The 13,948-nt window shown below is 35.6% G+C and overlaps 1 protein-coding gene across 1 annotated transcript; it reads right to left on the bottom strand.

Annotated features, from left to right (window-relative positions):
* Positions 1-7,172: 7,172 nt before the first annotated feature.
* LOC147279850 (RNA-binding (RRM/RBD/RNP motifs) family protein) lies at positions 7,173-12,322 on the bottom strand. Its single transcript, XM_086251116.1, has 9 exons — positions 12,225-12,322; positions 11,118-11,368; positions 10,939-11,036; positions 10,780-10,831; positions 10,499-10,569; positions 9,699-9,789; positions 9,544-9,619; positions 8,350-8,428; positions 7,173-8,032 (listed from the first exon to the last, which is right to left on the bottom strand). The coding sequence occupies exons 2-9, from the start codon at positions 11,254-11,256 to the stop codon at positions 7,676-7,678; spliced, it is 963 nt and encodes a 320-aa protein (XP_086107242.1). The 5' UTR covers positions 11,257-11,368; positions 12,225-12,322; the 3' UTR covers positions 7,173-7,675.
* Between the last annotated feature and the right edge of the window lie 1,626 nt (positions 12,323-13,948).

The following is a 13,948-nucleotide window of genomic DNA, read 5'->3' as shown; positions in this document are numbered from 1 at the left end:
ATGAAAACAATTTTACAAAAGATGCAATGCAGTCACTCACAAATAATCTCTTCTATACGTAAGTGGTAAGTTGGATGATTTAGCCCTATTCCATACACCATAAACTACAATCTTTTAAATATGGTAAAGTTGTTTTCTTTTGTATGTTATCAAGACCTTAAATATAGGGCTAACTCTTGCAGATATGCGAGATGCATATGCTCTGTTTCCATTGGCACAATCTAATAAATATCTCTTTGTACCTAGTTTAATGGGATTGAAATCATTGAATGCTCTAGACACTGATCAGTTGGAAATTTTCAACTATCAAAATCTTGATTAAGTAGCCATAAGGTTGAAAAACATTTTTCAGCCTTAATCAGCGGCCAGATGTCTTCGACAGCCCCCAAAGTAACATTGGTGACATTTGCATGCATGTCCCAACTTAGGAGTTTCTATCCGATCGAAGATGCATGCTTCCAAGGGGCCACTACTCAAACACTTGGAAATATATGGATGTGATAAAGTGGAGATTTTTGCTACAAAATTTTCAATGTTTCAGGAAGAACATGAGCTTAATCATTTGTGTACTCCAACTAAACAATCTTCTTTTCTAATTGAGAAGGTATATATGAGTACTTTTACACATATAAGAAATTCCTCTTTATCTATTATATCTTTAAAATATATTTTTTAGATATTTATTGATTAAATTATTTACTAATTAAAATGATAATTTGGTGTTCAGCTTTTTAAAATTTTTAAAATTATCCATGAAAACTATATTTGTGGCTAGTGATTTAATCTTCTTAGGTTTCGAGTCCCTCTCTTAATCAAGGGTTACTTTTTAGTTTTGTTTTGTCGAGTCCTTTCTTCTTCTTAGAGAAGGTTTGTTTAGGGTTTTTCTCTGATTTTTTCGTCAATAGCAATGAACTCTAGCCATTTTCTTGTTGGTGTGTTTTCAGCTGTTTTTTAAGGTCAATAATGCTTTCGATCCCGTTTTGGGGGTGAATAGTGTGGGTTCGTTTGTTCGTGATCACACATAGAGGTTGTGGTGGTTATGGCCCTCCCTTGTGGTCGTATTGCTTTCTCCCAACAAGTAGAGATTGGTGTTTTTGTACGGGACTCAATTTGTCTTGGGTACTGGGTTTTCTTCTATTCTCTTGGAGTTCAATCAATTTCAGAAGATGATCAAATGAGGATTTAGCCTTTGACGGGCACCTTTTGGAGGAGGCTAAGCGAGTTTTGGTTTCAATTGTTTGAGGATTGTTGTAGTTATGTGTCTATAATTGTGGGACAATACATGTTTTTGCCTATTTTGGTTTACTTTCTATAGATCTTATTAGTTGGGTGGCCGAAGCTCTTATATGGCTTCAAGAGCAACTTCAATTTCATTGTAACTCTGTTTAGTTTCTGTTCAATAAAGTTTTTTCATTTCAAAAAAAAAAAAAGTAATTTTCCAACATATGTCCTTTTTTTTTTCATGTACGACTAAATTCTGTATGCAATTAATCAATGTTGCTCCCATAAGAAAAATTGAAAGAAATCGTTCTTTTGCATTCAAGTGGATAAAGATGAATTTTTTCATATATATGCATGTGGTTATGGATCATATATATCTCATTAAATTCCTTACTCAAAATACAATAGTTGATGACGCACATCAAACTAGTCACTTCTTTTTAAGTCATTTGGAAATATATTCATCTCCAAACTTTAGAGGGAACAATATCACTTACTCTAAAAGCTATTTAACATCCACACGTCACTACTGCAAAATCCTTCATTAGGCACACCCACCAAACAATGCCAATTAGTCTCAAAGGGCACAGTTTGCAGTGCCTATTGCTGTTCTATTCACGGTTTGTGCGGTGGTGCGATTGGGAGGGGTATCTATTGTGACAATGTCACGGTTTTCCTAACCGTGAGTCCATTCAGACCGGGTCCCACACCATTCTCATTAGCATACTTGAGCCAAGCTGATATACTTGAGCCAAGCTGATATATACAAGTGGCTTAAAGGAAAGAAGCCGCTGGACGATCAAGAAGCCACTCATTTTCATGCTCTCATGGTTGTATAACCGTGAAACACTAAATAATATTAAAATATGGCATACTGTGACATGAAAAACATATAAATACTAGAATTTGTGCCAGGTAATAACAAATGGTAAAATATTTTAAATAGAGACATGTTTGGTGTTTTACGATGCTAACATACTTGAATAAAATTGCAAAGAAACTAATTGAATGCATGTTTAGTGTACTGTTTGAAACTGAACTACAGGAATTTATCTTATTAGAAGTTCAATAATATCAACAACAATTCAACCATTCAAGTCAGAACATCCATAGAAACAGACCGAATTTGCATAAAAGAACACAAAACAATCAAGTTAGTATCACCGGCACTTCCATACACGGCGGAGCTAGCCTTGGCGGTGGCTGCCAATTTAGATTTTCACAATTAAGAACAATCCAAGTTACCAATTCGTACAAACAAAGCCAAAATTCAAGAAAGAATCCAAAACAATCAATATAGGATCACCAGCACTGCCACATGTGTTGTGAAAATCAATTTAGAAATGTTAATATTTTGCTGGTTGACATGACACATAATGAAAAATCATTCCAATCTTTTGGTGATGTATTGGTGAAAAGAATGATACCAGCTGAGCACTGAAGAATCAGATGCTACATAATGTAGTTTTCTCCACTGATCTTGTGTTTTTCTCGGTAGCCAAGCAGATGAGAAGGACTTTGTTAAGTAAGAAGAAAATATGTCATTAAGCGAAACCTTCACATTCCGCTGTAAAAAAAAAAAATAAGAGAACAAAATGAGAGTGAATCAGTGAGCAGAAACACAATTAAAAACAGAAATCAATACCCTCACCCAGCAGAAACACAGGGGAATGATGTTGACAATTAGTAAATATAGACAATTATTTTTTCGTTACCAATATGAAAGGATCCTAAGAAATAACTGGCTGGAATTAACTTGCAAGCTGCTACAGAGCACATGTAGTTATAAGTTATGGCTAGTACATAAACATGGATGAAATTGGCACAAAAATTTATCAACAGCACAAAACATTCTTCAGGGAGAAAAAGAAATAGAGAAAACTTAACATAATTAAAACCTCTTCTAAATTTGTGTTCTTTTGAAAAACCAAGATTACATAAAATTTAGAACAAAGAAGAGAGTAGAACACATCAGTAAAAAACAGACATGAACCAGCAAAAACATAAACCAAAGCACTGATGTAAACCTATTAAAAACATAAATCAAAACTCTGACCCAGCAGAAACAAAAACCAGAAAAAACCCTGAAATAACACTCACGAACACTCTCACCAAGCAGAAACACAAACCAGCAAATACGTAGATAATAAAACACTCGCCCAACAGAAAAACAAACCCAGAAAATCGAATGCAAATGTGCAGAAAAGATTCCAATCACCCAGCACAAACACAAACCACCAAATAGAAACAGAGCAATATGAAAAAGCAAATAAAAAAAACAGACTTATCTCAATCATAAAGAACGAAGCAAATCAACGGACAGATTTCAATCCCACGATCGCACAAAGAAATCAACGATGATGAGGAAGCCAGATCGTGATCTAACAGTAAACTCATCGGGTAAAGAGCTAGGACAACGTCCCTCACCCAGTGAGAACCAAGAAAAAAAAGATAAATGAAAAAAAATTAACAAGGGATGCCCAATCTCCATTTACTATGTGCCTCTTTTCCATCTGAACAAAGCAAACCAAAATCCAAAATAACTATGATGATATCATGTACGCAGGTTGGGATTGCAGATGCTAAAAACTTTACCATATTCACTTTAGAGAAGCACAAAAACTTACTTGACCGCTAAATGATGGATCGATCTGTCACTGCTCCAAAAATTAAGTTTGATGCCTGATCAACAAGATCATATATATAACTTCGACAGCAACATTTCCCTAACCCGTGAGTCATTGAATCCCCAAATCAAAACCCTAATCCTAAATCCCTAATTTGAAATTTCAGAGATGAGACATACCTTTTGATTTTGTGAGAGATGAGATCGAGAGTGAGATCGAGCCTCGTGGGTGTGGTTGTAGGCGGTCTCGAGACTGGGATAGAGGCGAGATCGAGACTTCGAGAGTGAGATCGAGAGAGATCGAGACTGGGTACTAGCTGGGTGTTTCTGGAAATGGGAGATCGCGATTCGCGAGTGACTAAGTGAGAGCTGAGAGTGAGAGTCTTCAACTTGACTCATATATGCTGTGATGATGAGAGAGAGGAGGGAGAGAGGAAGCTTTTGGGAGTGGTCCTGTCGCCATCGGCCACCGGACGAGAAAGTTCTCGCCGGAGAAGATGATCGGTGCTAGGAGAAGGAAGAGAAAGACCGCGGACAGAGCTAGATCGAGAAGAGAGAAATGTGAGAGTCAGGAGAGAGAAAAAATTTAAGTAGGAAAATAAAACATGTCAGGTACGTGTGTTACTGGAGGTCCGGTCCTCAAAAGAGAGAACCGGTTCTTAAGCCCATAAATTTCAAAGCGAGTTACTGGAGGACCGGTCCTCAAGAGTGAGGACCGGTCCTCAATCCTAGTTTTCTCAAACACCAATATTTTTTTTCATGGCACAGTATGCAAACCGTGACTGAGTGTTAAAATATAAAAACATATCCAAAACTGTGAGAGTTTAGAAAACAACGAATGGGAACTTATACTAGTACATGACACGGTTTGGTTATGTGTGAAAATATTACTTTTGGTCATGGCACAGTATGCAAACTGTGACTGATAGTTAAAATATAAAAAAACATATTCAAAACCGTGAGAGTTTAGAAAACAACCAACGGCCGCTTATACTAGTACATGACACGGGTTGGTCAGCTGTGAATTAGTACATGGCACAGTTTGGTTATCTGTGAATTAGTACATGGCACGGTTTGGTTATCTGTGAAGTGATTCATTCCTCAGTTGGCTTTAGCAGCGGCTCCACGCAGCCGAAGCCGCTGATTTTTGATAACTCTCACAGTTTACCGGTGCCTATTATTCAATAACTCACCCTTTCTCCGTGTCAACTAATTTGAAGTCACTGATTACTCCAAACCATGGATTAAAAGCTTCTAATCTCATCTTTAGCTAACTGTGAGCTACTCTTCAGTGCCTATTGTCCATTTTTCCAGTAGTGCGTTGATATGATATATTTCAGGGTTCATTCCCCAACTTGGAATACTTGATCTTGGGGGAGCTGCAAGAAGATTTGGTATGATGAATGATCCACCCATTGCAGAATTCTTTTGCAAACTAAAACTTTTTCAATTTAATGCACCCTCTCCAAGCAAGCAGTTGGTTTCTTTCAGAAATTACATAATATATCTTGAAAGGCTTGCATTGAGTTGCTCTTTGGCAAAGAAATATTTGTTCATAAAGGAAATAGTAGTGGGAAAATACATGCATGCAGTTGGGACCCTAGCTCGCTCCCACATGTAAGACGTACATTTGGAGCTTTTTTATATGATTCAGCTGATTCTTCTAGGGAATGAGAAAGTCCCAAACAGTTTTTCCAAACTTGAAAATTCTACAGGTACGTGGAGGATTGTCCCAGATTAAAAATTCTAAAGTCATCTGCAATAATATCCTTCTAAAATCTAACAACTTTGGAAGTAATTGGTTGTCACGAAATGGGGTTTAGTGAAACTCACAAGAATAAAAGTTTTGTGTTGTAAAAGAATATATGATACAAATAGTGGCAAGCAACGAAGAAGATGATGCTGGAAATGGGATTGCTCTCAGCCGATTGCAGCATTTGACCCTTCGTTCTCTACCAAGTCTGCAAGGTTTTTGCTCTAAAAATTGCATTGTCAAATTAATTCCCATCCTTAGAAACTTTTTCCGTAACCAGCTGCATGCCACAAACTGAAGACTTCCCCTGCACTAGAAAGATGAGTACGTACAAAAAAATATAAGAGAAGGAGAAGATGCTTATTATCTTGTTAAGTATGGCAATGGTGACAATGATGATGAGGACGATGAAGTGGACAACCAAAACGATGACAGTGATAGATGAAAAAGAAATTGTAAGTTTTTTATTTATTCATCGAACAACAATATTTTTTGTTATTTCAGTTTCTTGAAGCAAGGACATTAGTCCATCAATACACTATCACAATGGAGTAATGTGCACTTATCCATTTTAGTTCTATATGCTTAATCAATTAATATCAACTAAATTATAACAACTTTCAATAATTCGTAGCAATTAGTTTTCATATTTAAGTGTTTGTGTGTTTATTTGTAATGGTGATTGGCGATACAAATGTTGGAACTTACAAGACTCCATTTCATATTTTGGAGCACATAAATTAATCTCACTGTAAGTATATATATACTATATAGTAGGTAAATCATCCAATTACAAATAATTCTTTCAATTATTATGCCCATTTATGCTATAAGAATAATTCTTTCCATTTTGGGATAAGCTTACAAGCAGCTACATCAAGGGACCAAACGTGCTTGAGTGGAGGAACAATGCGCACCAACGTGTTTTGGAAATGCTTGTGTGATTTGTGTTTTGCAACATTCTACCGTGCACATTGGGTTAAAACTTAAAACTATGGGGGGTTATTTGACTCAACTTTTTATTCAAAGGGGCGAATCCAATTTTATTTTTGACACAAGTTTTCAATAGGGCACACTTCATATAGAATTTCAATGATCTAAACGATCAATTTTTTAGGTCTTCATTAAAGGATTATTCTTGCAAAACATTAGGTAAATCGAAAATCATTTACCTATAAAGATTAAATCGTCAAAAAAATAAACACTTAAAATATTGATCATTTAATCTTATATGATAAATGATTTCTGATTTACTTAATTTTTTGCAAGAATGATCCCTTAATGGAGACCTAAAAAATAAACGGTTCGAATAAATCATATATAAAATGAGTCTAATTAAACATCTTCCAAACTACCCCTAGTAAACACCAAAACAACTCATAACTATTCTCTTTATACCCACCAAAATCTAAGCTATGGATTATCACTCATAACTTAACTCTCCATCTATTGTCAATCAAAGTTATTTCTTCGTAAAAAATGAATATCGAACACCAAGAAGGATGTCTTGTTTGTTACCCACTGAACACAAAGGGAGGTGTTCGGTGGAAAGACAAAAGCCACAAAAGGATATATTTGGAAATATAAATAGTCAAAATATACAAAATATATTAACAATTAAAGGAGTGCAAATAAAGAAAAGAGAGTGAAAACTGCCGCCTAAAAAGGGGGTATACAACTCTTGGAATAGTTTATTCAACAGTGAGCATCTACATCACAACCAAAACCACAATTCTGCTCTACCTCAATTATATAACCCTGGTGCTAGCTTTACTAAACAAGAAAACTGGATCAGCAATAGGCTGGTTAACTATGCATGAACCTCAACTATTTTGGACAACTATGCTACTTGTAATTCCTTACCTGATAAGGAATATTGATTCAGATATTTAACTATTATCCACCTTTCAAAATGAACGCAGATCACTACTAGCTCCTGGGGCATTTGTGCTTGATCACTAGTTCTTTAGTGTTCCAGCAGGGATAAGCAAGCGCCTTGCCATTTGCGTATTCAAATTTATCCTTACTGACTCCTCTCCTCACTGGGTCTTTCCATATCGTCTCTCTTGCAATTTTTAAGCGTGATCATGGCTAGTAGTCCTCTCATGGCGATGGGACTTATGCCGCTCGTGAGAACGCTCATCCCTATCCCTAGAGCTCCTTTTGTGAGAGCGCTCTGCCCTGTCCGCAGAGCTCCTATTATGAGAGTACTCTTCTGTATCAGCAGAGCTCCTATTGTAATGGTATTCTTTTGTCTCAGCAGAGCTCCTTTTGGATGAATGATCATCCTGGTCCATAAATCTTTTGTGAAACCTTTCTTCCTTATCCATGGAACTGCTTTTGCACATGTTCGCTTCCCTCTCCTTGGACCTTTTGTAACTACCTTCTTCCCTATCTACTGAGCTCCTTTTTCTTCTAGGCGGGGATGGGACCTACAAACATAAATGAAAAAACAAAGACATGATAATGTGTGACGCAAGTTTCATGAGTAGAGATCTGGTAATTCACCAAAGCTAAATGATCTAAGTAGCTTTGAACAATTGCTCCTATATGCTGCGAAAATCGGTAAGGGGAATATATATGGGATATACCTAGTACTGAAACAAACAAAAAATATTATTTCAAAAGTTAATTCATTTGTAACATTATATCAAATGTTTAGTTGAGCTCACATTGGAGCATATGCAGGTCAGTATGCACCTCATTTTTTTGGAGCCATACATGGCTAATGAGGCTAAAAAGACAATACCTGGTAGCGTGACATGTATCTTCCTTCTGGTGGAGGTGGGATCCCAAGTCTCTCCAAATCATCATATGGAATTGGGCGCCTAATTACCAAAAAAAAAAAGAGGTAAGAGTCATTAACACCACAATAATAAGCACAATGCAATTTTCCAATTATCAAACCACAAAAGATTAACAATTTCCACTTATGATTGCACTTTAATAAACCTTGCATGCTAAAGTAATTTATATTTGATGTTCTAGTGAACAAAAAATGACAATCACAAAGCAAGAATTCCAAACCCAATGAGACTTTATGTTGATTCAAGCTCAACAATTTATTAATGGTAAGGAAAGAATGATTCAGGTTAATTATATGATATCAGAGCCATGAAAAATGTTTAGCCTTCCACAGAAGTTGGTCCATGCAAAAAATTTTAGGTTTAACCTTTCCAACTTTCAGCCTTAGTCAATATGGATTTAATTGAAAGGAATCCTAAGATAAACCATAAGATAGTTAGCCCAGAAATACAGGTGTAATTCACTTCAATGTTGCCACCTCTTATACCTTTCCACGGAAAAGGATTTATGCATCTAGTTAGAACCAACAGCTACGCCAATAGGACTTCTACACCGAACAAGAAAAAATATACCGTGCAGAATATTGAAAATTATCCACCTTACTGATGAGTCAAAGAGATGAATGAGCATTGAAATGTAAATACTTGTGGGTATGACTCATTAGATGAAAATTAATACACAATCTTGGTAATGATGTCCTGTAAGAGAAGCTATAAAAATTAAAATTTAAAAATTAAAAAAAAAAAAAAAAAGGAAATTGATCTATTGCATTTGTTCTATCCCTAAAGCCCTCTTAATCTCAACTATCCAAACAGTCTTTCCCTAAGATTTTTGAACCATTAAAAGTATTTTTACTTGTCCTTCCTTCCCATGGTATTTCTTCCCCAAGAAACATTTAAAGAGGATTTTAAGGCAGTATGCCATAAAATTCAAGTAAAGAATAAATCATAATCAATGACCAAGTTCCTAAAGCTGTTTTAGTACAATAGCTAGATAAGGCTCGAACTTTTTTTTTTATATATATATAAATATATTTTTAGCAAAAGGAGGGATAAACAACGCGAAATGAGGCAGAACATTGACCAGAACAGGGGAGCTTTATAGAGTATGTCGCATAAAATAAGGAAGTCATACATACAGAGGAGCTCGAAATGGTCTTTCTCGTCCTCCAAAACGAAGTTGTCCAGATTCCTTCTTACCACCAAGACCTCCCCCTGGTGAAAACAGTAAAAATAGCATGTATTTTATCCTTTATGCACAAACTTGTAAGTAGAAGGAGAATATTTAACTAACCTAATCTTCTAGGAATCCACCCTGGCATCATCTGCTGTCTGTTGTAATCAACTATTACTTCAGAATCATCAATAAAGGAATGGTGAGCTTCCTGCAAACAAGACAAACCCACATTATTCATCAGATGACATTCATTGCATACAAGCAACTACAAGACTCATAATAGATATGTCGTGGCAGGTGCCGGACATGAGTTCATAAAACGGAAGACTATTATAAACATCAGAGGTCGCATAATAGACTTCACAGTCTAATCTTTGCCTATTTGTTGACTAAAATCCTTTCAGGAGCTGTTTTCCGTTAGTCCTTTCCCAAGTTTCATTTCACACTTGACCATAAAGACCAGTCAAGGCTACACCATTAATATTGCATTAGAGAAATAAATGTTATCAGTAGAAAGAAGATCAATCAGCAATAAATTGCTATGACAAGGTATATGAAAAACAAGCTAACTAACATTTATTGGATAACCAAGCTAGAAAATTGGTGGAATTCTCTTTCAATAGAAAATTTCACATTTTCCCCTATCTTTCAATCTTTACCATTATTAATATGCGAATTGGGTCATCCCACCAGATCAAATGACATGCCCATTGTTTCTCACAACACCAGCAAGAAATTCCAATTCAATTTAATTTTGTTAGGCATATGAGAACAGCCGCCCACCAATATTCATATGCTTAAAGCAAAGTTCAACATCAGAACTTCAGTGTCAAAGTAGCATTCCCAAGAATATGAGTACATATACATATATGAACATATTTTAAACCATATTCAGATTGGCTAACAAGTTGCAGCACCTTATATGCACTCAGCATCTCCCTTTCGGTTTCATATTCAACAAAAGCATAGCCACGCGAGGCACCAGTCACTGCAACAAGTTTACCAAACAAGTTATAAATGTAGACCCTCAATCCCTCGTTCTACTACAATGTTCAAGAAAATATAAAAAAAAAAAAAAATTTGCATACTAAAAGAAAATGAAGATAAAAAGCGCACAATAATCCAATTAAAAAGTACAATGTTGTGAAATTTTGTACCGAACTCAAACTCAAAGTGAAAACAAAGCTTAGAAGCTTACCAATGTGCCTGACCAAGCGCAAGTCCTTCACCCGACCATACTTGCTCATAGCCTGAAAACCCAAATTCAAGATTCAAGTTTAGAGCATGAATTGTCATTACATTGTGGTTTCTATTGCTCACTTTTCTGGGAAACCAAAGAGAGAGAGAGAGAGAGAACCTTGCGAAGAGTGTGTTCGGTGGTGAGGTGAGAGAGGCGACCGACGAAGAGGGTGCACAAAGGGTCGCCGAGGAGCTTGGGATCGCCCAAGGGGTCATCTGCAAAAGTGAAGTTAGAGGGACGAAAATGTGAATAAGAAGAAATAGAGGGGGTAATAAGAGAGAAAAAGTGAAAGTTACAGAGGCCAGCGGAGGAGCAGAGGAAGGCTCTGTAGACGGCGTTGTCGTGAGGGAGAATGTCTGTGCCGTCTATGCTTCCCGCTTGTATCGGATGGTACGTCTCCGAGTAGAACACTGAGTTCAGGTTGCGCCCACTCATCGCTCTCCTTCACTTTTGTGGAACAGAATGGACAATATTTAGCTCACCCCTGGGGTGTACCTCTATATTCACCCATTTGAGACAATGATCATTCTCTTCGTCTCTTCAAGATCTATAATACCCACCCCTTAATCAAGCTCAAATTTTTCACAAAATAAAAGTGCCATTAAAGAGAAAGAGAGAAAAAGATAGAGTGGGATGAATGTCCAGTTAGCAATGTGAGAACTTGGTGAAGAGTGTGTTCTTTTTTTTTTTTGTGGCCTGAAGGTGAAGAGTGGGTTCAAAAGTAAATGTGTATGTATGTAATTGGTTGGAGTGTATTTGCAGGTTCACATCGGGAGTGACCTAAGTATTGTCTGAACGGAATTATGGAAAATTAAGGATCACGCAGAAATGATTCAAGACCATGTCTCAAGCATATACATTGCAGTATTAATTGATCTTTCTAAATAAAATGATTCCTCTGTCTAAAAGCAAAGGAAAATTAATTTCAGCAGAACCCTAAAAGGTATCTAAGAGAAGGTAGCTAGGAACCTTTGTTTAATAAGATCATTCGTCTACTTGTTTGTAAATAACTGTAATAATATATACTGAGGTTGAAGACAGAATCTCAGTATAATATATAATAAGAACCACCAATTCTTCTAATCTTGTTTGTAAATTGTAAAGTAAGACTAATTATCACACAAACTAACAGTTCCATGAGCATGGAGTTCATAAGAAAACCATAAAAAAATCCATCCAAAATCAAATGGGCATTTGAGAAAACAGAGGAACCAAAGCTAATCAATGCCAAAAGCAACAAAATACCACAAATGAAAAGCTTGAGGAGCTGAAAAAACTAAACCACGCCAAATGTAAAACCTAAAAATTAAACCCATAACTTAATTAAACTAAAATCTTAATTGAACCCTAATTAAATCCTGAAAGGAAAAAAATTAAAACTAAAAGAAGAGAAAGAGGAATACCTGGAGTCAGTGTGCGAGTGATTGAGGCTGTGAGGCTCAAGAGAAGAAGATGATCCCAAGAGGAAGATGAGAAGAGTGAAGAGCCAAGCAGACAACCAACAAGGGAGTGCGAGGGAGAGGGTTACGTGACTTGGGGTTTGGGCTGAGGTCTGGGCTTTCCCTTGAGTGTGGGCTGGGCTTTGCCTTTGAGTGCTATAGCCCACCCAGTTTTGTGCTTGGTTCATCCTTGGTAATGAAGCAACGAAGATATGTCAAATTGAAGAATTTTTTCTATATAACCGATATATCGTCATGTAGTGTAACTAATCCAACGTATAAGCGTATTGTTGGATGACATGTTTATCTTTGTAGAATATAATATTAATAACATTCACTCATATTATGACACATATATTGATTACACCATATGACGGTGTATCGATTATACTCGAAAAACTATCATCAAATTGAGGAGCATTTGCATAAACAATCAAATTTAACTCCAAATTAAAATATTAAATGTAACCCTTATTAAATTCAAGATTGGAAAAAAATATTTTTTCTCATAAGATGAGACAAAATCAAAATCAAAAACTAAAATAATATAATATAATAGACATACATGGGAGTTCATTTATAGACACCTCATTTCCCGCCATTAACATGCAAGTACCATTTCACATATATAATTTTCTTTTTCTTTTTCTTTTTCAAACATATAATATAGTGCCATAGTGGCAGTTCATTTCATTGTACGCAAGTTTTTGCAACATTATCATAATTAGCCCACCTAGATTCTGTAATATCATTCCTGCCCCTTCCATTATATATGGATCATTAATCATTTTGGGTGCCTCCACTTTGTCAATTTCATAATTTCTATGAATAAATTTATTATTTCCCTCAGTCATTAACACAATTGTATGATCATTAGGGTGGGCACAAACTCGAAAAGCCTAAAAACCCACCCACACCGCCCGACTTGGGTCGATTACAATTCAAAAATAAGAAAAAAAAAAAAAAAAAGAAGAAGAAGGTCTTGTCTTCTGTATAGTTTGTGAACAGATATCGGAAGAGAAGGATAAAGGCTATTCTAGTGGAAGAAAAGGTACTTTTGATGACAAAATAGACAAATAATTGAAGGTGCGTCCTTTAATTGCTACAGTTAGTAAGCTACAATGGTAAAATTGACACAAATGAAACTATAATGACTAAAATAGAACGTAGCTCAAATTATAGAGACAAAAGCCAAAATTTGGCCAAATATTTAAAATAAGCAAAATTGTCTTCCAAAAATTCTAAAGTCAATAGGAAATAGTTGTCCCTTTCTTATATCATGATAAAAATATTCTTCAATAAAATTGCTTGCGAGCTAACATCTACTAGCATGATGTACATTAAAAAATGAAATTTAAAATGGAATTAGATTTAAAAAAAAATATATTGAGGTTCATAATGAATCTAAACTATTTCATATGGTGGAATCCTCACATAGATCCTACCTTTCAATAATGAGATATGATCACTAATGTCAAATTTTGATGAAATGATACTTTGTTATGTATTTTGATGAAATGATTATTTGTTATGTATACTTTGAAAAAAATCAAACACTAAATCTGTTATAATCTTAACTTATTTTTTCTCCCAAGAGCTTAGTTTGTTATGTTTATTTAACACAACTTTTGACATTGTCAAATTTTAATATGCATAATGGCACACCGTTAAATAAAGGAAAAGAGTTA

This window comes from Dryas octopetala, chromosome 7, assembly GCF_963921425.1.
Source record: "Dryas octopetala chromosome 7, drDryOcto1.1, whole genome shotgun sequence".
Lineage (NCBI taxonomy): Eukaryota > Viridiplantae > Streptophyta > Magnoliopsida > Rosales > Rosaceae > Dryas > Dryas octopetala.
Note: the sequence above shows the minus strand (reverse complement) of the source record. Positions and strands in the feature narration are given on the sequence as shown.

Bases quoted from the DNA above. Each gene is read 5' to 3' on its own strand.
- LOC147279850 (XM_086251116.1), bottom strand. From the start codon at position 11,256: ATGAGTGGGCGCAACCTGAACTCAGTGTTCTACTCGGAGACGTACCAT. The intron at 10,832-10,938 runs GTTCTCTCTCTC...TTGGGTTTTCAG, and splicing joins CCGAACACACTCTTCGCAAG to GCTATGAGCAAGTATGGTCG. The intron at 9,620-9,698 runs GTTAGTTAAATA...TGTTTTCACCAG, and splicing joins GTGGATTCCTAGAAGATTAG to GGGGAGGTCTTGGTGGTAAG.